The sequence below is a fragment of the Anopheles gambiae genome, chromosome 2, assembly GCF_943734735.2.
Source record: "Anopheles gambiae chromosome 2, idAnoGambNW_F1_1, whole genome shotgun sequence".
NCBI classification, from domain to species: domain Eukaryota; kingdom Metazoa; phylum Arthropoda; class Insecta; order Diptera; family Culicidae; genus Anopheles; species Anopheles gambiae.
In genome coordinates this window covers 114,548,972-114,575,833 of record NC_064601.1, presented here as the reverse complement: position 1 = coordinate 114,575,833, position 26,862 = coordinate 114,548,972, and the positions used below count along the sequence as shown (strand labels likewise).

Genomic DNA, 26,862 nt, shown 5'->3' with positions numbered 1-26,862 from the left:
ATTTTATTTTCAACTCTCGCTCGCTCTCTCTCTCTCTCTCTCATTGCCGTGCGAGTGAAAGCTTTCGGTTTTAGAACTAAACACTGTGCACCGGAGCACCCAAAAGCGGCATATAATGCTAACCCCCGGTGGAAACCTGATCCTGATCCTGCGGGCTGCACGTGTACGGAGTCACGAACGCGCGGAAACCACGCTGGAAGGTGTGGAGAGGTTAAGTGTCCGGTTCAGTGGGCTGTCGGGTGTGAATGATGGCATGTAAAATTTGCCCACTCAGTAATGGTACCGGTCCGATATGCCCTGAATGTTTCGAGTTGTGGTTGACGGGCGCAAATAAATGCACACTGGTACCGGGGATTTTGGCTGAACGGCTGAGATGAGATTCAGCGTTTCGTGCGTACAGTGGAATTGTGCTCGAAAACAAAGAAAACAACTCTTCCGAAACAAACTCCACAAAAGCTAATCGCTATGCTAAACAGCTTGCCTAATTTCAGGCGCTTTCGGTTGCCAAGCACGGAAACGAAATTACCTCCAAGTATGCAATCCACATGACAACGGTTCATTATTTGCAGCATTTCAAATGGAAGTTACACGCTTTTAGGGATGTTTTACAAAAAGGATGCTCATTGCGCTCGTTTCTGCTCGTACAATCCACCAGCTCCCATAACACTTTGTGCCCCGCAGACAATGGCTCATCACATTGTGTGTGGGTGCCAGCTGCGTTCTTTTCAAACCGATAGAATACGCGTTCTTTCGCCCCATCAGCACACAGGCAGCGCCGAAATAACCTCCCAATCAGAGTTGCTATTGGACAAATTTCAATGCCGATGGCGTGACTTTTCACACACAAAAGACCACCCCACGGAACACTGATTTCTTTCGCTTACCCAAGCATTCCGTCTTCGGCAGGCACTTTGAATGAGGCGTCGATTAAAATCGTCGATTCTTCACTTCGCACTGGCGAGGTTTGCTTGCTTCACTGGATTCCTCCATTGGATTGCTTTATTCAAACTTGTACTGGTACTGGTGCGAAGGGAGGACTGATCGATGGGAAAAAAAGAGCCAACCGAAACCCCAGGCGCCTGCCGTTCGACAAATTACTCGACACAAAGTCAACGCACGTTCCGTTCATCACTCACGCGGCCGTGTAAAGTGTGAGAGCGCGAGTAGTGTGCCCGTGTCCTTCGTGAGCTAAGCGTGTAATCCACCGTGTATTTCCATGCCAAGGACTCCGAGCGCACTAACTAACTTCATTGAAGCTTGCAAGAAAGTTGGGCCGCAAGCACTATCGCCGACCAGAAAATGAAGCGAAGGATGAAAAAAACAAGGCAAAGTTTTAGCTTTTATCCGCGTAGATAATTGCTCGAGAGGGTGGAGTGACCCGCAAGGGTGTGTGTGTGTGTATTCCAATGGATCGCGAGATCACGGACGAGATGTCCTTTCTGTCCTAGCCGTTGGGGAATTGGACCATTCGCATGCGTTCCGTGTAGGTCACGTACCAGAAATCTCTCCAGCTCCACTGTCTCCTATCCAGGCAGGCAAGGCTCCTTATCTTCCAGAGGGCCCTGCCGCAAACGTGTAAAAAATCACACACAAAAAACTCAATCGTGACACAAAATCACTCTTCCCAGATAAGGACGAAAATCGGAGAGAAAAAACGCCCACTCCCAATACACCTTACGTGACCGCCACCAGTCCTGTGGGCCTTCCCTGAGATGTCTAAACAGCACAATCAATTCTACCTCGTGTTTTTGGGATCCGGAACTCAGCCACACAATCGCGCACAATCTGCTTTCTATCTCGTCTTCAAGACCACTAATAAATCGCCCAGCCCAGGTCGGTCGGCCATTGCGTTTAAGCCCATAATCACCTACGCTGGGCCATGTCGCCAGACCTCCCCGATCAGGACACAATGATCCCGAATCGGCAAAGATTGGTTTCGTGTTTATCTAGAGATAACATTGTCCCCCCGTTGTCCCCCTGTCGAATGGTTGTGCCGACCAGGGACACACGTCCAATTATTCTTGAGGCTTAATTGTGAAAAATGTTCCCCGGTGACTCCAAAACAGCCTAACAAGAAGGGAAAGAAACAGTAACGTTGTGCCACACTCATTATGTGGCTACGGCTAGTTCGGGACTTCGAGAGTGCTCTGTTCATTCTCTCTTTCTTTCCATATTAGCAACGTTGTTTACTTCCGGTAACGCCAACAGCCCAAAAAAAGAAAGTGGTTGTTGTGTCGTACCGTACACTAATTGGCCCATCCACAGGACACTCGAAGCAACTGATGGTAGGATTTTTTTGTTAGACGATAACTCGCGATAAGCCGCACGGGAAGACGTGTTTTCTGTTGAACAGTAAAGCACAAGCCCTGTTTGCCCTTTTGGGGGACATTTCAGCAAGGGGGGAAAAGGGCACCCAAAACCTAATTAGGTCCTGAGTTACATGGTCCTGCCGCTCGGAGAGCTCCTAGATATCCTTGGCGTGTGGTAGTCACATTTTTAACTCATAATTACTTCCTCTTCCACCCGAAAGAGGGGCATCATTACGTGTTTAGCGGAAAGGTCGTGCGCCAGGGTGGTAGTTTGATTGAAAATTATTATTGACTGTGATTGATTCTGACATTTACTCCAAACAATCAGTCGATTGAACGATAAACAAACCGTTCAAAGGTGAAGTTTAATTTCATTCGAGATCACGCACAGAAACAAACAATCCCCATCATGCATGGCTCTTTAAAAATGGATTCATTAAACAAAACAACAAAAAAGGCTTTCCACAAAGATAGCTTCCCTTTTGTATTTGTTTGCTCTGCTTGTTTGTGCACCCAATCAATCACAGTTGCAAACGCCACGAAGAGCACTTTAAATGAGCCGCATTTTAAATGCTGCAATGCGATATTTAACTTGCACCGCGCGGGGACAAAGAAAGGATGGATGGAATTATCGGTAAAGTGTATGTTTGCACACACACACACACACATACACACACATGCACGTATCATATGACATGTGCGCGATACAGCGTCAATCGTATGCCGCGCGGCTTGTGAATGACACATTTTTAGTGCTCATTAAAAAATGCACAACTCATTTCACTCCCGCACCGGCCGGAGTAGATCAATTACTATTCTATGCATAATGCAAAACCCCCCCACGCTGCCTTCCCTTACCACCCTTCTCGAGCCACTCATTTGCTACCGTTGGTCGCACTCGCATCTATCACGGTTTGTCTTCGTGCGTGTTCCGTTTAATGATTGAAGCACTGCAAATTACCTTTCTCAACAATGCGACAGCGAAAGAGAGAGAGAGAGAGAGAGAGAGAGAAAAAGGGACAGAAGGGTAAAAAAGGTAGCCAAAGTGTCCGTTCCGCTGAACATGTTCCGGGTCATCGCTACAGTATTGCATTGAACGCGGACCGATTGAGATGAAAGAAAAATAAAGTGTTTGTTAATTGTTGCCATTATCTCACGCAGCAACGGAACAATGGCGTACTAGCAGAGGGGGAGAAGCATTCAATATCTTTCCAATTTGGCCCGGAAGCTACGTTTTAATTTCGGATATCTGATTTCATATGGGAATTCGGCGATGAATAAGGTCTGCAACAGAGTTTGCATCGTGTTTTGTGTTGTAGATTTTAAATACTTTTGCTTTAAATTAATTGTGTTAACAAAACATATCTTTCATAAGCGCAAACCGCCTACAGGTATGCAATATCACTACAATTGAGGATTTTTAAATTATAAAACACAATAAAACCAAACTGCTCGCTATTTATAAACCGAAACAACCTGTACAGTACAACGCAGAGTAAACAAAAGCACTGCTGCACACTTTCCCACAGGTTTGCACAAACATTGGTCAGACGAGGGGGCCTACAAACGGAGGTCTACCGAACATCGAGGATTTGTGGCACAATCTGTGGAGCTACCGCCCGGGTGCAAGTTGCACCTTTTGCTGACTGGGGTGCCAGTGATTCAACCCCCTTTTTCGCTATTTATTTATTCGCCCGGCCACTGCCGTACAGCTGCTGCTGCTGAAACAAATAAATAAATAAACACTACAACAACGTTTTGCGACAACAATCGGGGAGCACTGTCCCTCCTCCCGCTGTGTGGTACTCGCATGATCATAATGATGATGCTGTTGGAGTTTAAATTTCATTCCGTTTTAATGTTGTTTGTCGCATTCACCACAATTTCCATGCGATTGCATCGCGTGCACACACACACACACACACACACACATACACACACTGGAGTTTTTGTGTGGTGCAGTTTTTGCAAGGGCTTTTCTTCCGTGTCCCGTTTTCTAGCGGGGAACGTTATCAGCGATAAACTCATCAATGTTGACCAGCGTGTGCTTGGCGGGTCTGAACTGAAACTTTTATTGAACAAACAAGGTTTCACACTAATGAAAATAGCGCTCGAAACCATGCAAGTGACCCTTTGGTATGCACAACAAACAAACACCACACACAAAAAAACAGACAACTATCCGCCCACCTAACCTGTTTGTGGTGGATAAGGCCACCGTTTTAAAAGCAATATTGAAACTCTAGAATCAACAACCTAGCTGTCCCCATGCTACGTGAGCAATCTGCTGCATCGTCCAGCACATTATCCCACAAAAATACCAACACCAACTTTGATTCGGTAGCTTAGAGAAACAGTTTTCCACTCCATCTCCAGCAGTGCCCGTTATCAGATGCTCTAACCTCTAGCTCGATTGATTACAAACTCATCCCTCCGTCAAGGCGACAAGCACGCAAACGCTCTAGCCCCACGTAATGGTTTGGAAACTGTTTCAATTATTTCTGCATCTGCCTGGACGGTGCAAACAGTGCATCAAATTCTGATTACAAAATACAAACTCAAACCACAACCATTCCCTTTTGCGTGGACAGCATCTTTCACTGTCCCACTGGCTGGCACTGCTGGCGGAATTGTGTTAATAGTTTGTCCACCAGCAGCAGCTTTCCTTCGAAGGGTCAGATTTACTGTCTGTAGTCACAATTTCCGCAACTTATCAGTGCATTATTTGCACAGTTCTTGCCCGCCAGCAGTTTCATTTCCTGCTCCCAAAACGTGCTCGAACCGAAGAAGAATAACTTCGCTAACCGAGGGACGGTGTAAGTTCATTTGTGCGAGGATGTTGTCGGTCTGCCCGGCTGACCAGACCGTTTGGCCAGATGCCGGACGATACCTGAGTTCGTGCCATATTTCTCGGTATGTCCATTACGTGGTTCGCACAATCGTCAGCGTGGTTTATTGCCCGTACCTGGAGAAGCACTTTAAGCGTTGTACGATCTGCCTCACAAGTATTTGACTGACTTTAAAGTCTTGAAATTGAAAGCTTTTCCGATAAATTACACCTAAAGGTATGCAATTCGAAAGATTAAATATAATGTGATTTACATTACTACATTGAACAGATGCTTGACTGACTGTTATTTCCTCGAAAGTGGACACGTTTAACCTTAATTACGCCCAAGAGTATGCAATTCTGTGAACAAAATCACATTACAACGCTTGATGAATCAATTGATATGGACGGTGAACAATTCAAATTTCAAAATTCAAAACGCCTAAAAGTATGCAATTCTGATAAGAAAATCTCATTTATTGTTCTTTCTATCAAAATTACCTTTTTCCGCAAAGTACGGTTGTTTAATATCACAGCAAGATTTTAGCCAATTTTGTGACAGTCATTACAGATGATCCGTTTACCATTTGCTACGCACAAATCATCCTGAAATATCCCAAACAAATCTACTCAAACAGCGTAGATCGAAAGAAAAAAAATAACCAACCCTCAAATCCAACGACAACAGTATAAATCATGTCAAAACGATCGGCATAAACACTTACCCGGATTAGCCGGACGGCCCAATAAAGTAGCCGGTGTCGACACGGCGGTATGTCTCAATTTATTTAATCGTGTGGATTAATCCCCAAACGGCCACTTAATGGTTCTTCAAATTTGCCAAAACCCATCGGACGGGAAAGATAGAGAAGCGGAGGAGACACCAAGAGCAAAAAAACTAAACACCCATCGACAAGACAATTTGTCTGCAACGGGCATCCGGTACATACACACAGCGAGATAGAGCAGCATAAACGAGCGCAAAACCATAAATCATCAAATAAATGCATAACCACCGCACCCGATGGACGGACGGCTGAGATGCGAAATGCGATCGTTTTTAAGCACTTTGCCAGATCAAGAACATGCTCACGACTCATCCATATTTTACAGCGCACCAAGCACCAAGGCACGGGCATGATACGAGTGTCAGTAAAGGTTGTTGTTGCTGTTGTTGTTGTTGTTGTTGTTTGTATATTTTATCACCCATGCTTTGCCATCACCACCACCGCCGCCCAAGTGTCGTTGCGCAAAAGGACAACACAAATGGTCTCCAGAAGAATGTTGACTGTACACACCGGCAGTGCACGCCGCGTATTGGTCCGTCGTTTGTGCAGAATGGAGCGACATATCCTGTGGAGTAAACATCTTTCAGTGTGGCCATAACTCCGCCGTCTCCCAGGTTCCACCACCACCCAGCGATCATCGCATGCCGGAATATGGCACTCATGCTCTCAACGACTCAAGCTTCCCGTGGTGGTGGTGGTAAATGCATGCGAACAAGTATGTCACCGTACCGTTTTTGGTTTCGGGTTGGGCATGGGAGGAAGCAGCCGGGGGATGCCTTTTAGAACGCGGAATGTCTCGCGGAGAGGAAGCAAAAAAGTCTCCCTCCCCCCTTAAAGGACCGACTTCCTTCCGTTTCGGTACGCGGTTCGATTTAAAACATTTCATCTTAATGCCTTTTTCACTTCGTCGATTCTTTCGCGGTTCTACCCTTACGTAGCACCACCCATCGCGTATGGGTGAATGGCTGTTTGTGTGTGTGTGTTTCGATGGATGAGTGTGAGCAACATATTCTTATGGCTTTTAGTAAAGACCCACTCCTGAGCGATGAAGGCTCTTGGAGTGCGAGCAGCTTCGAATGGGGATTGCTTGAGCTGGGGTTTTTTGCCTTCCACACGTCCGGAGGTTCCTGTTATGATCATTATGGTTGGTATTGCTATTGCTTCTACTGTCTGTTATGTGCGGCTTCCGGCAGCCTTTAGCAGCATGGGTCGATGGGATGGAGATGGTGCGGCCATTAGCATCATTTTGATGATATGAAGCAATTGCTTGCTTGCTGAATACGGCACAAGAACACGAAGCAGAGCGCGACGGAGACGAAGAGGAGCATTGAGAGCATTAAAATGGCCGCTTGTCAGACGCCGGTTGTGGCTAATGTCATCGCGGTGTACCATGGCTCGAGGATCCCTCGATAGATGCACATCCACACATTTATCTTCTTGACTTTCCCGAAGACGGTTTGCTGGTCTTCTTTCCGGGACAGCAGAAGACAGTAAGAATGCACCACCAGCACCATCACCCGTTCTTTCCCCTAATGCAGTTACCATTTGCTCGTCAAGCGTCTGGGCAAACGAGGGGACAGGGGGTAAAGGAAAGTAATTGAGCAGAAATTGAGAACGCTTTCTCCCATCCGCCACCAGAACCGATATGAAGCACTTCGGACGCAACTGTACCGTAAACGGCGTCCACAGCCAGGCGAAGCTTGGAAGGATTGCCATTGGCAGAGCGCACACCGGCTGCCAAGCGCCGGTCCATGACTCGCCTCGACACGGCCGTATGATGAAGCCCGAATCCTACGAATAACTGCCGGCGAGGGCTGTCTGCAGCAGGCACGGAACCGGCCCGGCGGATGTACACTTCAATTTCACTAATTTATGGCCATTTCTGCCCATTTCTGGTGGTGCTGCTGCTTCCGACCATTCCGACCGGGCGGCCAACCAATCGATCGGGTGCCCACGGACCCGGGCCACGTGCAATGGACGGGCTTGCTTCGCCGACGGTTTGGGGCGTAGCAAATATATCTTATTTTAATCAGTTTTGCTCCTCGCGCGCGAACTCAATGATTCCCCGCGTGCCGGTGCCTGCGCTGGCGGGAAGGAATAGACGGGGTTGGTCCAGGGCCCTGGCAAGCTGGAAACAACATTTCCAATATTGTTTTCGACATTTCCCTTCCCATATATCAATTGGATCGGCGCATTTCGGCCGGGGATCGGCCGTGAGCTGTCGTCCTGCAGTTTGCTTTTATTTTCGGGCAACTTAACCACTTGGGGTAGGAAGAGAAGAAGCGCCTTGTAAAGATCCAGGAGCAGGAACAATTTCCGAACCAAGCTTAGCTCTTCCGGAGGAAAACGGCATCCGAAAGCTTTGGATTGGGAGGTGTCTGTGAGTGTTTGTGGAATCATTTACGCTTTGCTTTGGAGTGCGTTACGAGTGAAAGGATTCATTGAGCAAACGGATATAAATGGTAATGGAAGTGATTGTCCTGATGCGAGAAGATGCTCAATGGGTGCCTTAATGATGGTGACGATGAATCCATTTTTTCGGTCAGCAGATGAGCTCCAAGAAGTCGTAAGATGAAGCTCGAACACGATTACTTATTTTGGTAGGAAGAAAGCTTAATTCAAACAAATGATTTGAGGCGATCCAACGACTTCAAGGACAAGGCTTTGGGTATGGAACATCCTTAAATGTTGGCTGATTTTTTCTTCCTTCAGCACACACACACAAAATAATCTTATTAGCCGCAGTGTCAAATAAAGAAAATGCCTGACAATTGAAAATAGATTTTAAGCTCACAAAGAGAGGAACCAAAAATGATCGTTTTTCTACGTGCTGCGTATCATCTACGCCAGGGAGAGGAGCCTTTTCGGCGCAAAAGCTTGTTCCATATTCAGCTCACTTCCAAAAAAAAGCTGAATTTCCGCCCTGCCTTCCGGTCAATGGGAAAATCATAGAATAAAATGGCAGATATCTTTTCTGCCTGTGCTAAGCTTCCTGCTTCATTTGGTATTCATAAAGGAAGGAACCAAGCCCACAGTACTGTCCCTGTGTGCGACTGTGGCCGGGACAGTCCGATAATAAGCTTTTCCTACCAATTTCAAACAAACCCGTACAGCCACAGCCTTTCCGGCTGCCGCAGCATTCGCGAGATTGCATCGCCCATTGTGACCGTTTCCCGGTGGCGTACCAAAGCGGACTACAAAATAGGAACCCCACGGAGCATTTCTACCACTTTTCTTTAAGCGGTATTAGGCAACCAGAATAAAAGAAAAATACAACAAAAAAAAGCCAAAGATGCTGCTGCAGATCTTATTTCAAATCTTTTTGGTCCCTTATTCCGCCCCAACTTATGACAGCTGGAGGGTGAAAATGTCATAGCAACCACGCTGCTCTGAACTCTCAAGCAAGGAAATGCGCCTAGAAGTATGCAAGCGTACGCCAAACGCTCACCGTTGGCGAATGACTTTACCCTTAAAGCAGCAGTGGCGCAAACGAAACACGACTTTCTGGCTCTTATCCCTCGCCTTCTACACCAACACCAATGTTACTGTAAGTCTTCTAAGGGCGAGTTTTTCGGGCCTCGGCTTTCCGCCCACTTCCGGTAGCGATTGTTTGCATAGGCCGACCAAAACTGGGCATTACTAGCTGTTTCCGGAGCTTTCCCTGGGGCTTCGCTTCTACGCCGGACGGTTGCTACACGTCTGTGTGGGTTGGATCCACCTGTCCAGGGAAGAGAGTCGTTGCTTCGGCTGAGCGATAAGAGAGGTTAGCTCTGCCGAGGGGGGAGGTCCGCCGGCCTATAATAAAATAATAATGTATGTAATCCCCGAAAAAGGGTTTTGTTCTGATGCGCGCCGATAAATAAAGTGGCTCATTGTTGTGCCTTTCCTCCGCAAAGAAGGAAACCTTCTCACACACGAGGACGCGCAACCACCAAGTACAAGTGCTTCCTCTTTTAATAAAGATATCGTCCACCCGAGCCGGGCTGCAATTATGCTGAAAGGGTACTAAACTTTTCCGCTCCGTTGCGCTCGCTCGAATTGAGGCAACAGCGCGTGTATTGAAATGTTATCAATTACGCTAATAGGCGAGCGCATCTTCGCCCGTGCCAGTTCCACTAGTGGATTGAAGGTAATAATTCTTTTCTTGTACTTTTCTTTCGCTCTCTCGTATCCCAAAAAAAAAAAAACAACCCAACCGCTGCCCTTAACTGTCGGGTGGTTAAATGTGGCCATAAACAACAGACCGCTCATGCTTAAAATGGCCAGATAAGAAACTTTACACCGTGCTTCCACAGGACCACACAGACACAAACACAAGACACAAACAGCCAGTGGTAAGCACTAGTTTTGATACCTATTTATTACGAACCATTAGCGCCGTGAGCCCCTTTTCCTCGCTCTCTCCCAGTTGTTGCTGTCTGTTTTTCGGGTGGAGAGGAGGACCTGCAGCATTCGTAACCGATCATCGGCAAACGATTTCGAGCACCGGCACCACACTTCGAGCCAGAGTCGTTAGCAAAGTCGTAAACACTAAGAATCGTTGAGCAGCGTCTACCTTTCTTCCATCCCTCTCCGCCACAACCGAGGGGCATAAAATTTAAAGGCCACAGACATTATTGATAGGACGAAAACAGTCGTCCTTCCAACGGGGGCTCCAAGTGCGGAACTGTAGGAAAGGAGGGAAATTCTGCGAAAGGGAAAATCAGTCCCAACGCATTGGAATTTTCTATCGCTGGTGTAATACACATTGCAATGTTATTTTACATTCCATCAACACTTTTCTGGGTAATTTTTCCAATAAACACATGCCCCGCCTGCCAACAGAGTTCCAACATTTATGCAAACTATCCTAACGGGTGGCAAAAAGGTCATGCCAGCAATTTCCATCCAGTACATATCCATTGGAATGTTTTTCATTTGCTAAAGGCTTTCGGGAAAATTTCAGAACCCATACAATTCAATTAACAAAGCCAATTGATGGTGTAAACTCTCCCGTTTTGTTGATTCACTCCATGGAAGTCGCATATGATATGCAAATAAATGCATTCTTGTACGTTTTATTGATATTTGGTGTTACATTTTCATCATGTAAATCATTTCACCGTTGGTTATAGTTCGCAGAATCTTTAAAACACAACAACTACGACCATCCCTCCTCCCCCAAAATGTGTGAAATCAGCACGAGAGCAGCAGCAAACAATTCGCTATTGATTTGTAGGCTTTTTTGCTGCGAGGGGGGAGTGAAAATAATCACAAAATCCACCCTCGTAAAATTCGCTTACCAAAACCACGATAACTCACTTTTCCATCGACTCGGTACCGACACAAAAACACGCTACGTGGCCTGTGTGAGTGTGTGTGTGTGTGTGTACGTACGGTAATTGGAAGTGATCGGAGTGGTAATTGGACCGAAGTGGCAACCGAGAAGATACTTAATTCGAAAGTCATTATCGTATGCACATAAAATTTGCGCCCGGCAGTCGGCTTAAACGGTGCAGCACTGAAGGAAGGTGGTAGGTGTGTCAGGTGCCGCTTGTAATGAGGCTCCCATCGGAAGTTCCTAAGCACTTCCGCCGTTGAGCTCGGTTTGATCGAGCAGGATACGCCAAAATCTGCCCTGTGTTGTGGGGTTGGCGTTCAGGAGGCAACGGTTTGGGGGGAAACTAACACACTAACACACACACACACACTGACATACATCTGCAGTGTCACAAATGCCGTGGGAAATTAACCACACGCTCCAGCGTTGAGCCTTGGAGCGAAAAACAGCTCGCCGGGGGGGGAAATGCGCCACAACAGCGCGAGCGAAATTTCATTCGAAGCAATAAATTACTGAATTCGAAGTAAATAAAGCTTAAGTGAAATAATTTCTACCCCTCCCTCGTGACACATACACACACACACTATCTAATTCGGAATTATTTCCATCACTCGGGAGCCCTTTTCCCTCCGCACGTGCACCAACTGTAATCACGCGAATAAATAGAAATTATTCTAACACAAATTCGGTTCGCGCAAAAACTTTGTCCGCAGCCCCCGTATGGCGTACGTTTCGTGCGCTGCTAAGCGTGGGCCTTTACACTGCAGGACTCTGTTACACTCAACGGCTCCAAAGCTGCACGTGAGAGCTTCACTAATCAATAATTTCTGCCGGTTTTGTAGTGTAAGCTTGCATCGGGTTCGGTCGGTCGGTCGGTCTATCAGCCACGCGCTCCAAGCTCTCGCGTTCAATGATCAGGCCTGTGTGTGTGTGTGTGTGTGTGTGTGTGTGTTTGTGTGTTGGAAGCAGCGTACCAACCGAAAAGCCGCTTTTCCGAACAGCCGCCACCGCCGGAAGCCGCATAATTTTAATTCAATCTAGCGACCCGGGGCGATGGGTAGGGTGAAGCGGTCGGGAAAGATTGCAGAATTTCCCCCCATTCCAGGCCGGGAGCACACAACACACACAGGGGATGCTGGCGCAAAAGATGGCGACAAGCCAGTCGACCTGCACAATTTAGCGACTACTTCGATAAATAATTAAACATGCTAATAAACTTTTCCAATAATTCGACAGCAGCAGCGGCAGAGGCAACCGGCACGGGATCGTCAAGGGCCCCGAGAAACAGACTGTGCCCGCCGCCTTGTGCTAAATATCGACCACCTGTTTTCGGGGAAAATTTGCCAACCACCATCGCCTCCTTAGCTGCACGTTCCTTCCAAGGGCTAATCGAACGGGCGGATGATGGAAAAGTTATTACCCCCCGTCGGATGTTATGGACTTTATAAAGAGAAAGAGGGAGAGAAAAAACCAAGAACGAGAGGGAAGCTTCAACATTTTTGAATGATTTCGTTTGAAACACATTTGCATTTTGCAGTCCAAACGTTTGGCAAAACGTTGCAAAAGATGGTGACAATAAAATTAATATCGCCCTGTGCGCTTCGATATTTGTCGCGACGTGTGCCTGGGAGCGCCGGGGCCGGAAAATTAACGACCGACTAAACAGCAACCGATAATGAAGGGCACACATTTGTCACATTATTATTAGGGTGGACAGTTCATGCACACAGGATGCATTATTTCGCTGTTTTTTCCTCGTTTCGCGCAATAAATGCATCAACGCGTTTAATGGAGCGCAATTAAAGATACTCGCTCGATGATAAATTGGTAACAAAAAAGTGCAAAGAAACCTGACAATGAGTATTGCTCATTAAGATGGCAGTAATAGATTGTGCTCATTTAAGTAATTAAATTTACTTTAAATGATACAATTTGTTAGTGTGTACTTCTCTCCATTCTTCTCACCCAACTTCTCGCTGTAACTGAAACTCGGCTCGTTATCGTTGCTCAAGTTCACGGTCGCTTCTACATCCGCCGCTCTCGAACGATCAACGCGCTTCCATCTTTAGACAAATCGTGTGACACAATCTTCCCCAAGTCCATTGTTGTTTGTTGATACGGAATGGTGGCTTTTGCTTGGGACACGTGCTCGCTGTGTAGTAATCGCCCATCCATCATTATCGTACCGGCCCCGTGTGTCGGCGGCAGATAATTTCAAGTGTCTTTCTTACTACTACTTGCACCATGCCCCATCATGTACCCCGATTGCTTAATTAGTGCAACATCAAACGCAGAATGATCGCTTCTATCAAACGGGGAGGTTGGTTGACGGTGTGAGTACTTTGTCGTTATCGTTTAAGCGACGACCAGCATAATGCATTGCTGCATGTTAATGATGTTATCAGCGAGTAGCGTGGCGATTTATTTACAGATTACAGACTTATTGAATGATATCGTTTAGTAAGTTATAACATGATTATGTGGCTGTTTAAGAAAGTGTGGGGTTTCCCAATTTATAAGCAAAGCGCATAAATCATTCTCACCTAAAATTAGACCGACAAATTGCTTCTTTGCTCATACTGCTACGTTCACAAGGGAATGAGATTTTGCTCTTCGCCTGCTCACTCTTCTCACAAGTATCTCATCAAAACTCTGTCTCGTACAGCAATAGATAATGAGATAATGAGCCGCTTGGTGCCCTCAATGATGATGCTAGTTCGACGCCTCTTGGAATTGCGATAAGATGAAGGCTAGTGTGGTACACTGTGAGTCACATCACGCCCACGTGCTTCTGTGAAGAATGTTATAATCTACACTGCAAATTCCGCTCCCCCCCGATCGGTTTGTGTAATGTGATGCAACAATTCACATTTACGGAGTGCATTTGCGGGCAAAAGCAAAAACACAAACACGAGAAAGCCATATGATCGTCACACACCAACGAGCACTGTACAAAAAAATACGTAAAAACGCTCACTGAAACACACACACGCAACAGACGAGGTTCGATCGCGAATAGCTCGTCAAACCGGTCTACGGTCACGCACACACACACGCTCTCGCGCAGCAAACAATCGATCAAAACACAACACACGCACGCATTTCGATTCGTTCGCTACACGCACGCCACGCAAACACGATTTGACCTACAAAGCTTCTAGAAAGATGCTACTCCGTAGAACGATTTAAGACACGCAAAATGCGCATTTTTTGCTTACGGCCTTCTACCTTTGCTTTTGTACACTTATACTACGCAAAAACAGTCGAAATAAACCGATCGAATGAAGAAGTATGGGACACAAACATCTAACGCCAACAACACACCGCGGATGCTGATCGCGAAGTGACAGGTGAGATGCTTACCGCGTAAACAAGTGAGACAGAGAGAGCGAGCGAGCGAGCTACGCCGCTCTCTGAGCGAACGATTTTGAGCAGCTCACGCGCGCGCTCCTACTGTATTGCTCTCTCGCTTGCTCCCACAGTCAGCTGCTGATGGCGTTTGAAATGTCATGTAAAATCCATCCCATCCACCCCTCCTCCAGGGGGGACCGTTAGTGGAACTATGGGATCATTTCATCAACGAGCGTGGTTTAATAGGAATTGTCGCTTCATGACGATCCGGACATCCGAAGCACCGAAAATAAGAAAAATATCGTTAGCGAAACTCATCTCACCAACCACAGAATGGGGGGGGGGGGGGGGGGCGTACTGGGAGGAGGGGGCGGTCGTAATGATTATACGGTGCGGGGTGATTCTAGTGACGGTCCCTAAGACTCTGTTATCACCCGCCACTGCTCGCGACTTGTAATAAATGTGCTTCATTATTTCGGTTACGTTTTTATGGCCGCGAAAACGAGCCAACAAAATCTTTCTACACGCACACGCAGATAGAACACAGAACACCACCACCAAAACGACGCATCAACGCAAAGTGTCGAGTTAGTTTTATTTTTACGACATCTCAACCCCGAAATAGGCCGCGTCATCTGCCTCCGCCGTGGACGACCTGAACTTCCACCGAAAAAAGTACTCAAAATCGTCCTGCGCGTGTGTGTGTGTGTGTGTGTGTGTGTGTGTAGGTAAGTCAAATTGGTACACGGGACAGTACGACACAGATAAGAACGATTGTTGTTTTGTCTTTTCCCGCTACAAACAGCTCTCTAATCATCTCGACTTTGTTTTCTTCTATCTACCTTGTCACGGGTTGACAGTTGTCTCATTTGTCAGTGTTTGAGTAGGCTTTGTCAATCGAATAGTGCGTGCGTCTGGAAAGTAGGAAAAATCGCTGTCCTGAAAAGGAGTTTCCCGGCGTTTGTGGGTCAACAACCCGTACGTGAGTATTGTTTTAGTGCGCTAATGGAATAGTGCCCCGAAAAAGAAAAACATTCTTTTTTAACACGATTATGTGCTGTACTTTTTACGCCTTACAGATTTGGGCAGATGATTTCGGTTTACTAAAAATTGCACCCGGCACTGTTCTGCTTTGGAGAGACGCAAAAAAGCGACGTGAGTTGGAAAAGAAATTTCGAGTCCTTGTTGACGGATGTGCGCGCAATCAAAACAAACCCAACTCGGTCGGCTGCAGGCAGGTTTGATTTTAATCTAATAAAATTGCCGCTTGCCCGAGCACATCCCCACGGGGGCATCCGACACGGGTTGGCCGGTGTGACCGACACACGCAGTGTATTTATTCCTGTGTTTTGTTGTTGTTTTCTAGCCCAAAACCTGTCACCAACAGTGAGATCCCGGACGGAAGGACCAGCCGTACTGCAAGCATCACAATAATACATCGGTCCACTCTTCTTTCTACAGCCCAATCACAACCACTTCCAGGACAAACGCCCAACGCAGGCATAATGAACCCAAACTATGTGAAAAAGTGTGCCGACTTTTTGCAAAACATACCGACCCACAAGCTGGCCGCAACCAATATTGCTGCTACCGGTGTTGCTGCGGTTGCTTCAACCGAGCCTTCCTGTCCCGCCGCCGGTGCCCCGCAGCAGCCGCAATCGAAGCCCGAATCGATCGGCAACAGAGCTTTTGGGGCTAGAAAAACGCCCCAAAGACCGGATGGTGGTGGTGCCGTGGGGATGACGAAGCGTCCCGTTTGGCGTCACCCCGCAGCCGGTCCGGTGGCTCCCTTTCCCCGCCCCCAGCAGCCAGCGCACGCAAGCGAGCAGCAAAAGTTCGTGCGGAGCTGCTGTCCGTCACGCCGGCCCGATACGTCGGCCCGCCCGGGACGGGCACGGGTGGATTGTCGGTGGGACGCGCAGGGTGGGAAACATACTCCAACCCCGCAGCCCACTTTACCGCCCACCGGTGAGATGAGTGCCGGCCCGAAACGGGAAGGTCGCGGCGACGCAGATAACGTCAATCACCGGGACGGCATTGGACAGACGAGCGTGGAATGCCAGGACCGTCAACCGCCGTCCTGGTCCGGAATGCTGTCCCAGGCTCATCCTCTCCCGGCTGTCAGCGGACAGCGGAAGGTAAGGCTCCCGCTTCCTTCCCGGTGCGATTATTCTTTCCACTAACTTTGCAGCCGCCCCAAAAACTAGCCGATAGGGAGGGCAGACGAGCGGGCGTCCAAAAATGTCGCCCCGGTCTGTAACGAGATAACGATGATTTCGTTAACTGTTATTTGGGTAACACAGGATTTTGCGCAAAAGCGACTCGACGATACCTGGCGTACCTTCATCGAAAAGGATGATGCTTTTTTTACCTTGTTTGCCAAATTTTTACCACCACTTCGCTTTGGTGTTTCGGTCTGTCCCTTTCTTTAGAATGTTTTTCCAATTTTCACATTCCAATACGCAGGCAGGAAGGGGGAAGGTGTTTTGAGGGAGAAAACCCCAGCAGAAATAGAATTTATGCGCCTGGCGAAAGGGATTAGCCGTGTTTGCTGAGGGATGAGCTAATGTTTTTAGTGCGACACGGGCATACACACACAAATAATTCTCCTTTTTGTCGGTGGAGATGGGTTTTGCCATCGACCTCGGAACGAAAACTAATCCACGCCATCAATCTGCGTTGACTATTTTTATTTGTTTTCGTGGTGTAGCCACTGCAGAGTTTGCTCTTACACGGGACTAATCGTCTTTTTCTCTTTATTACTCCTCAGGATCGACAACCAGCTGGAGAGTGTGACGAGTTTACAGATTGCTCTTCCGTCGATAACAACCACGCGCTACATGCAGAGGATGAAGCATCGAACCGAAAGGCAGACAGTAAACTGTTTCAATTCCATCCACTAAGAACGGTACAATTTCTCTGTCTGGAGTTGACGAACAAACTTCGAGCGCTGGGACCAGGTAAGCTGATACGTTCGCTAGCGGCTACTTATTGGGCGCACCTACATTTTTAATGTCCAACTCATCACAGACCGAGGTGTGAAGGTAGCCTTCAAAACCATCATCATCTATCGTGGAACAACCGGTGTTAGTGTCAGCCAGTTCCTTCCCGAATCTTATCCAAAACCCCGCCTGACAGGTGACATTAATCGATGTCAATATCTGTCTTACCACTAAAAAGTATTCGGGTTCAAGCCCTTCTCGTCTGGGTGATTTGCCACCCGCTACACTTCATCCGTGGGCCGCCGTGACCCAACCACGATTAAGCGATGCAACAACCCAACAAAAATGACAGCATTATTCATAATAATAATAATGAAAAATATTTACGCTCACCTTACCCCCCCGGTGACCAAAGAGGGTCTTAGAGGCAAGGCCATCGCAACGACGATATTCGCCGGGTGCTAGCCTACTAGCGACAGACGATGATGGCTTCATTTTGGAGGCCCTGGTACCCGCAATTAACATCGGTCACGGTCGGAAGGTTAATAATAATGCCTACTTAGTCCGGTCCGCGTGCGTTCGGTTGGAAAAACATTGAGCTGGGCGGGGGGGAGGGAAGTGAAATTCCACTAAAAAGCACTCGCAGGCCGGGTTCGGGAAACTCAATTTCCCGGAATTGCGTGAAAGTTAGAAGGACAATGAATTGCACCACTACGCTTCGAACGCGATCATTAATTTTGTGTTGTCTGGGTACGGGTTCCGTAGTTGTTTTTTTGGTTCTTAATATTATTTTTCGGTGTCATTATAGTTAAAAACAATGGGCCCATCTGCGGGACCCAGTGAGTTTGAGGGTAAACCTCAGCAAAATAGTCACCTAATCGACTTGCGGCAAACGAACGAAAAAAACAACAACATGGTTCGGGTGTATCCTTCGGGTTGACAACGACAAATAGTTGCTCGGAGGGAGAGTCCTCGCCGTTGCTCAACAGTTTTCCGTCGCTATCGGGGCGCTTTGATCAATCGGAAGTCATGCCCGGAAGGAGAGAAGCTCGGTCACGGTTCCAGGCGAAAGGGTTGCATGGAAATAACTATTAATTTCCGTTTCATTGCTTGTTACACAAAGGCTAATGGAGTTTTTAGCTTTGTTTATTTAGCGCTTGGTGTGAAACCGTTCTTAGTGTTTCCTTTTTCTGGCGGGGAAAATGCTTTTAACCGATTTAAGTCGATGTTTTTATGCCGTACAAATTGTTTAAACTTGATCAGTTAGCTTATTAGATCTTCTTTTTTCGATTTTAAAGCCAGACATTCAGACCTGGTTCTTTTTGGTTTGTGCCCAAAGGCTGCCCTTTGCAGACAAATTGTGGTCGAGTTTAAAACAATTCTTAACCGATCAGCACCGCAACCCGTTCCATTTCCCCCGTACAAACCCCTTTCTTTGCTGGCCACAGTGAGGCAAACGGGGGCAGCAAAATGGCGTGCAGTGTGCAGAAATAATGAAAAAATAATTATATTGATTTCAATTTTCATTATAATATGCAAATCGCCCGCATCCGGCTCGTTCGGGTCCGGGTTTTGGGGTCGTTCGATCCGCTTCGGCTGTGTGTAGCTTCCGTGTGTAGCGGGTGTCGGGCTGGCTGAGTGGCCACCGTACACAGACACTCAACTTCAACAATGCCGCACTATGCTTGTGTCCTTGTGTCCGACCCGTCTTCTGAGCCCGGGCACATTGTCGGTCCACTCGGAACGGTCGCAAAAACGCACCTCCAGCAAAAGGTTAGAGCGCATCATCCCGTCGACTTCGGTCCGGGTAAACCACATCCAACCTAACCAACCAACCAGCTAACAACCAGCATACCCTGCTGGGCCCTTCCCTAATCCCCCACCCACCGCTGCCTAATGAGCGATGGATAATGCTTCAAGGCTTTAATTAGAGTTTAATGCAAGAATAACATCCATTCCCGTGAGTGGAACTTCACCCCCCCCCCCCTCCCACGCTGTGTGGCACCTCGGGAAACACACCAGGACACAGAAGTGGTTTATACTGTGACCGCGCTAACACACCGGACTGCGGAGCATGCGGTTCAGTTGACGGGGTTATATTTTCCGACCATTTTGCTATTTTGCTCACTAACTCCACCACCTTTTTGTTCACCCCTTCCCCCGCGAGATGACCTGTGAAAGACAACATGCCGCCCGCGTGAAACGAGCGAGAAAATTAGTTCCTCCGGTAAAAAGCGGGAAACCCATTTTCGAGCACAATTTACTCGCGACACTTACGACGACGCCCTCGTGCGGGGACCGTCGTGACCAACCTTTTAGCATCCTGATGCCCGGAGTCGAGTTGCCCGTTGCATTAGCAATGAGACAAACATGACGATGTCGTCCACCGTGCAGGTGGCGATGTGGTGATGTGGAGTGGATTTAATTTCACTCTTTCCCGATATTTAAATGCAGTTGGTGATTAACACTTCGCCTGTCCGTCTGCCTGTTGGATCTCCTTTTGAGTGACTTTTGTTTTCGTTTTTTGCACTTTCAGAGCATCGCTCGCTGTACAAAATAGGCAAGGAGCTGTCGATTGTGGTTCGGTTCTTATCGCACCAGCAGCAAACGGATCCACCGGAAGCGACTGTTAAGGTAAGTGGGAAGGGTGATTGCTCGTTTGCTTATTTGCCCGTCAAGCTTCTCGGCAGCTAATTGAGCAGCAAACGGGATACAACAATCGGATGTTTTAGTTTAAGTGCTGCTAGAAAACGGTGGTCGGGGCTCAGCCAATTCAATTCACCGAAAGGACAACACCATTAAAAGACTCTCGTCTGCAGTTTTCACACCTTACAACATAATCAAACTTAAAAGTGTACCTTGTTGGGCGAATCCCTCCCAAGCGCTAAACGGTGATTATTGATGCAATTTCCATTCCTGCCTTTTATGAGACCCACATTTATGGAGGGAAATAAAACTGCGCTTCCTGCTTCCATATTTGCTCTCCGATTTATAGCATTCCAAAGCCTTTAAAGCCTCAGCCTCAGGTTGGGCACACCCTCCAATACAAGGTTGAAATTTATCATCGAAATCAGGCTAAAATCGGGTCGGGTTGGTTTATGGGCAAAGTTTCGGTGGCAACCATTCCCTGGGGACGATCGATTGTTCGCAGTCAGTGTAATTAAAAGCTTAAGCAGCATTTAAAAATGGGCCCGGCGCGGAATGCTCATGCCTTCCGCGGTCGCTTGCGGAGCTCATAAAATTGAAGAAACATTTGCTCGTATATTTCCCGCACGGTGGTGTGCTGTTCATCTTTCATTTCCGCTTCCTCATTCCAGGGAACCCTTTAAAATCTTATTTTCGTGCCGTCCTTTTCAGCAGTGTCCCCCCTTTGGGACGCTTTGATGGGAGAATGTAAAAATACATAAAACAAACCACTAACTAACACCGCATATCACGCAGGCAAAGCAAGGTGGAACGGTGGGGACGTGTGTTGGTTGTGACTGTGTACCCTTCCCCCGTTCGATCGAGAATGCAGATTAGCGGAAGGGGGAGAACAAGGGAGGACTGTCGCTAAATCGCTAAACTTTCTCCGCACCATTTTGCGACAGCCAAGGCGTGGCACATAAACTGAACCACACACACACACACACCGACAGGTCCCCTGTTCTCCTCTCCCCGCTCGCGTGTGTGTTTGTGTGCATCCAAGGACACTTGCTAGAGGGCTCACCCGTGGTGAGCTACGCGCAGGGAGACAGCAAGTCAGAGAGCAAAAGTCAATTCTAATTAATTTTATGATTTTATTAAGCCTCGGTTAACTTCTACACCATTAACGAGAGTGAACGAGCGCGGGAATGGGAGAGCGGGAGACAGTGAAAGTTTTTACTGTCTCTCCAGCCAAACCCCTTTTCGTCCCTGCAGTTCTGTGCTGTTCTCTTGGGGCGCAGGAGCCACAGAATTGTAGCATTGTAGCTTGGCCTCGTTTTGCAGTATTCGGGATGACTGTGTATAGGTAACAGTTTAATAGCAAATCTCAGTGCCAGTGTGTGTGTGTGTGTCTTCATGCTAACCCAGGGGCATGGTGATGCGTGTGCTTCCTCCCATTAAGTGGTGCCCGGGTTTTATCACCTTCGTGTAATACGGTTACGAAAGTCATCAGGAGCAGTAGTAACAGGCAGCGCCATCTGGTTGAGTAGTTACTTTTAGCAGTGCTTCGCAGTGGCACTTGGTAAAGATGGTTTATGTACCGGATTCCTTTATTTTCTCATTTTGCCATCATTCTGCAATTGATTTCCCTTTTTGCTTGCTTTTGCAAACTTCATGCAAACTATGGAAAAATATAATTACCCTTCCTGTTCTTTTTGTGCTCGGTAACGCGTTCCCTTTGGAGATTTCAAAGTATTTCCCTTTGCAATATCATTAAAAGAAAAAAAACAGAAACCAACCCAGAACAAAAGAAAGAAACTATAAATTAAATGAGCAAAACTTATGCTCTGCTTTCTCTCTGTCTCTCTCTCTCTCTCTCACACACGCAAACAAATAATGATGCAAAACGTAAACTCCGCCCTTGTGCGGTGAAGCGGCGCGTGACTCTAACGTTAAAGAAAGCGCCAAAGTCCAAAGCAAAAATACAATGAAATATTAATTATGTAAAGTAGCTTTCACAAGAATAAATTATTTGTACTTAATCAACGACGGTACGGGACCGTTCCCAGTGGCAGGCGAAAAAAGGAAAGAAACTGACTGGCCAGTGGTCGTCGTTCCGGGAACAACACAAACGGAAAAGGAAACAACAGCGCGCGCACACACACACACGCACAGAAAAAGCCAAACACCACATCCTGTCCTTTACGGACGTCCGACAGAAAAGAAAACGCCCACCACCCGACCAGCCGACCCATCGGGGGGCGACCACTGACAAAAATGTATGACCGGTGGATCCCGATGGCGCAAAAAAGTGGACGAAGCGGAGGACGCGAAGGAAGCGATTTTTGTTTTTCAGCTGCCATTTTTCTGTATCTATTTCTTTTGTCCTCTTCCCCCCCTTTGCCAACCCATCCCGGGGCCCAGCGTGACCAAACACCGGTGCGATGATAATGAGTGAATGAATTATTAGCAGTTGATGCGCCCGCTGCCCGCTTGGTTTTGTTGTGTTATTTTTAAAGTCTCGCGTTTTACGCTCTTATTTTGCTCGATCGGGAAAGGGCGTGAGGCTCCATTAAACACAGGCCCTCGAATTTAAAGGTTTGGAGGTTTCATGTGGCCTCCCCTTCCCCTTCTTCTGCCCCGTCCGGATGTCCGTGTCTTTTCCGCCGTCCGCCTGACCGATCTGACCTCGCGCACCGGACAGGCGGACAGTGTGCTGACGTTTGCGGCTATTAACGTGTCAGCGTAAAAATATGGCTCAGGGGCGTATCCGCACTCTTTCGCTCTTTCCCAGGGCCGCAACTGTGCACGGCGCGCGAGGGCGTACTAAGGGCTCCCCCATGCTAAGGGGGCCAGAGCGCGAAGAGGACGCGACCGTTTCAAGTGGGCGGCATGGTACTTGATTTGGTAGTTAAAATATTTAAAAATAATTGATTTATCGATTTATCGGTTCACTGACGGTTCGACCCGGGTAGCATCATAATGCGTAGGAGAGAGAGAGATAGAGAGAGGGAGAGAGAGGGAGCGAGGCGCACCAAATGGGTGGAATCGCTTCGATAGGTTCGCTCAATGCTCAACCGTCCTGTGAAATGTCGGAAAAATGTAAAACGCTTTTTTGTTGTGTTTTGCAAACAACACAGCTCGTTGCGTTCATTTCACGTAAACTTCTACCGAAACAGAACGATGCAACTTTATTCGGGAAGTGTGCGTTGGACAGTCAGTGGCCTTTGGCTGGTTGGAATACTATATATTGGTCGTTACGGACAAGCTTTCCCCATCGGGCCCAAGTACCTGGGATAATATATTTGTAAAGTTTCACGTCAATGGTTAGCACACTCGTGCTGTTTATTGGAGCTTTCAGGCGTTCTACAACAGCGTGAAATCTGTATGTAAACGCCTAACATTATGCAATCCGCGTTACAGTAACTGCCTCTTAACGTCATATGGGAGCGTTTTTAAACCCAATCGAACGATCGAGTTCTTTTGCAGACACGATTGTTTATTTCCGGAATGGCGCAATCTCTGCGTCAATAGATTGTTTAGGCTTGCTCTCAGTGCAGTGCCAAGCGTACGGTTACTTTCACTTTAATGCAGCACCCATTGCTGTGTTGCCGAAGGGCTCAAGTGTATCCGGCATGCTCAACAGTCAATCGATCGATCGAAAACACGAGCCTACAAAAGAAAGAAGCGATTCTCCGCACTCACACACACACACACACACACACACAAACACGCACCCTGGGGACGTTGTTTCATGTTGGTGCAGTTTTCACGGACCAATAGCCGTTATAGGAGCTGCTGTGTGTAAGTGTGTGTGTGTGTATGTATACCCTAGAGGTGTCCTACTGCGCAGAGCCTTGCGAAACTCCCCTGCACCATACATACCCCGGGGTACTAAATTATGTAAACGACTTCAGGAAAACTATTACCATTCCAAAATATGAAACATCCTACTTTTCGGGCGCCGGTTTCGTAGGCAAAGTAATGGGGCAAAAGCTCTCCCTTGATCCACACACACACACACAAGGTTCGAGCGAAAATCCGGACCACGGCAAATGCCGAACTTGAAACACACCGTTGCCGCCCAAACCGAGCACTAAAGGGGGCTAAACATAGCCCTAAACCCGGGCAGCTAAGTTTGCTTTTGTACGGCCGGCAATCGATAAACATTTATCATCCCTTCGACCGGTGTTCCGGTGGCAAAGTTTGGTTGCTCCGGGACGGCACAACTTCGATACACGCACCCCAGTGCTGGTGGCTGGTGAAACCGTACCGTACCGAACCCGCAATGCCATCGGTGCCCGTGAGCTCTAAATCAGTCGCTGCTCTTCCGCTCCACTCCAAACCGGAAGCAAGCATCAAGCAGAGAGTGCCACCAACGCCGCGCGCCACACGCTTACTTGCCCCCGAGAGCACATCACTAGAAACGGATCAGCTCTGTTCGGATGGGACAGCATTCCGAAGCAGGGGGATAGGGAGGGGTCCCGTCGCCCCGAAAGCCCCAAGATCTGTTGAGTTGTTTTCTGCGAAAAAGTTATCACTTTGTGTCAATACGGCGCACACGGCCAGGCCCGATCCCATACCAGAACCGAAGGGATAAGAAGGCACACTACATACAGGAGAGGATGCGGCCGTGCACTGGCTACTACTCGTGATTGCACGTGTGTCTCGTGATGGCACTCCAGTACTTAACTCCTTCTTCCACTTTGCCTGCTGGCCTAATCTTCGTCGTTAGAGAGGACTCGTCGGAGAAAGCGCAGGCTGAGCATGTTTGAACAAAAACACACGACCCGGCTCATTCCCGGAAAGGGGTTGGGAGTCCTCTTCAAAACACGCCACGCCGTGTTGCAGCACCGGGCAAGTAAAGTCTCCTGACAAGGTTGTTTACCAGCATGGGGCGCACACCGCCAATGGGGCGTTGGAGTGCGGCACATCTTCACACACACAGCGCGTGTAGAACAAGGGGGCGCTAGTCGCGCAACGGATAATGGCATCGAGGGCGATTGGTGAAGTTAACAACCTAAATAATGGCAGTAACAGCAAACACCATTTCGCAGCTACAAAACAATTGATCGATACAGACGTGTGTGTATGTGTAAGTGTGTGTATTTGCAGGAACTTTTATGTGTGTGCTCACCGGAGGGGGCATGCTTCAAGGACCCGTTCAGTACTCGAGCCGGTCTTTTTATAAGCCGTCGGATTGTTTGGTAAAGAGCTGCCACTGCTGCTGCTGCTGCTGCTGCTGCTGCTGCTGCGATGGAAAGCTTGTCCGTACTTGAGCAAGTACCGCCGACATACATTCAACATGTCTCCATGGCTCTGTACAAAACCTGTAAAGTTTCGTTGAAGAACTTTCCACTGCCGAGCGAACGAGCCGTTCGTTGTACCAAGTTCTACCGAACCATTTGCAACAAAATGTCCCCGGAACTGGCAAGGGGTTTGCAAGGTGGGGCTTGGATCGAACGGAATAGATTGTTGTGTGAACGTGGTACCAACGGGAGAGTTTTCACAACTTTTCTGCAGGTAAATCGCTACCGCAAAACGCGCCGAACGGTAGCGGTAGCGCTTCGGAAAGTTGTTCCGAATGGTGCGCGGAACTTACGGCTTGAGGAACGAACGAGTGGTTGTGTACGCATTGTAAGCGAAACTACGCGCGGTAGGCATCTACCGGTGTGGGTTAGCTTCGAGTGGACTTGAAGCGCCCAACATCGATAGAGCGATGGCAAGTAATCGGTAAGCTCCGGGAGCTTTATAGTTCAACGTGTGTATGTAAAGGGGCCTCACTCTCTACAGCAAATCCTTCGTGGTGGCTGGGGGAAAGAGGCACAGCGGTGTACTTCACGTGTATGGCTCCCGAGAGGATTCCGCACCCGAAACCGGGTGGTGAGCACGGTCGTCAATATATTAACGGAGGCATATTTTATCCTTTCCAAAGACAGAGCGAGAGTAAGAGGAAGGCGGAGTACATGTTCATCGGCTTTTGCCTGCCACTGTACAAGTAGTATTACCATTCTTCACCCGGGACAGGGGCAAATGTGTCCATTTGAACTTTGAAGAAGCTGTGTACACTCGGGGTCTTAAACGATGCGGCACGAAAGGGACGCATAAATTCAATGGCTGCCTTTTTTTCATTGTTGTTGGTGTGTGTGTGTGTATGTAGTAGAAAAGGGTCGACTCCTGGAGGGATATTCATGAGCATGTGAGAATATTCCATAATCTCTGCCAAACTACCCTTTTTTACACGACCATCGCCCAAACAGTGAGCGTCCGGAAGGGAACCCAGCTTCGATGATGAGTTTTTATTTTCCGAAGTAAAGTATGGCAGAGAGAGAGAAAGAGACAAGAAGAGTGTATTTCCAGCAGAATGGGGGAATCAGCGAGCTACAAAATGGTATTTACAGTCCGTCTTTTTTGAAGTGCTAGACCACTTACGGCCTTATTTGCCGCGCCCCTCAAGTGATTTTCCAACAACGCTTCGATAAGGATTCGAAAGCGGGACCCACAGCAAAACCATCCACAGCCGCTTTGCCGTGATGGATTTGGATCAACACATGGCACACCCAACCATTGGCACTCCTGTGCGCTAAGCATTGGATCCGGTCGATGCACGGATTAGGTCGTTCCTAACGAGCGCATGCCAGCTCGGTAACGTACTTGAGTGGCCTGGGCGAGAGAAATATCTACTGCCATAAATCTT

General features: G+C 47.9%; 2 protein-coding genes across 50 annotated transcripts in view; one reads left to right on the top strand and one right to left on the bottom strand.

Annotated features, from left to right (window-relative positions):
- LOC1269835 (glucose transporter type 1) overlaps positions 1 to 26,862 on the bottom strand; it is a 172,006-nt gene that overhangs the window by 83,387 nt on the left and 61,757 nt on the right. For 21 of the 36 annotated variants that reach the window (XR_009764505.1, XR_009764507.1, XR_009764504.1 and 18 more), the window contains exon 1: positions 14,476 to 14,618. The exons of 9 other annotated variants lie outside the window; for them this stretch is intronic. The gene's annotated coding sequence lies outside the window, so the exon portion shown is untranslated. Of the gene's footprint in view, positions 1 to 13,790; positions 14,619 to 26,862 lie in introns of those variants that run through there. 6 more of the 36 variants (XM_061640628.1, XM_061640632.1, XM_061640658.1 and 3 more) reach the window with 6 other exon arrangements.
- The window catches only part of LOC133391020 (uncharacterized), a 41,468-nt gene continuing 29,981 nt past the window's right edge, over positions 15,376 to 26,862 (top strand). The window contains exons 1-5 of one of the 14 annotated variants that reach the window (XM_061640681.1): positions 15,376 to 15,576; positions 15,678 to 15,753; positions 15,965 to 16,736; positions 17,369 to 17,558; positions 20,077 to 20,174. In XM_061640681.1, the coding sequence (XP_061496665.1) occupies positions 16,104 to 16,736; positions 17,369 to 17,558; positions 20,077 to 20,174 (921 nt within the window). In that variant the 5' untranslated portion in view covers positions 15,376 to 15,576; positions 15,678 to 15,753; positions 15,965 to 16,103. Of the gene's footprint in view, positions 15,581 to 15,677; positions 15,837 to 15,964; positions 16,737 to 17,368; positions 17,559 to 20,076; positions 20,175 to 26,862 lie in introns of all 14 variants that reach the window. The other 13 variants (XM_061640683.1, XM_061640682.1, XM_061640676.1 and 10 more) reach the window with 13 other exon arrangements.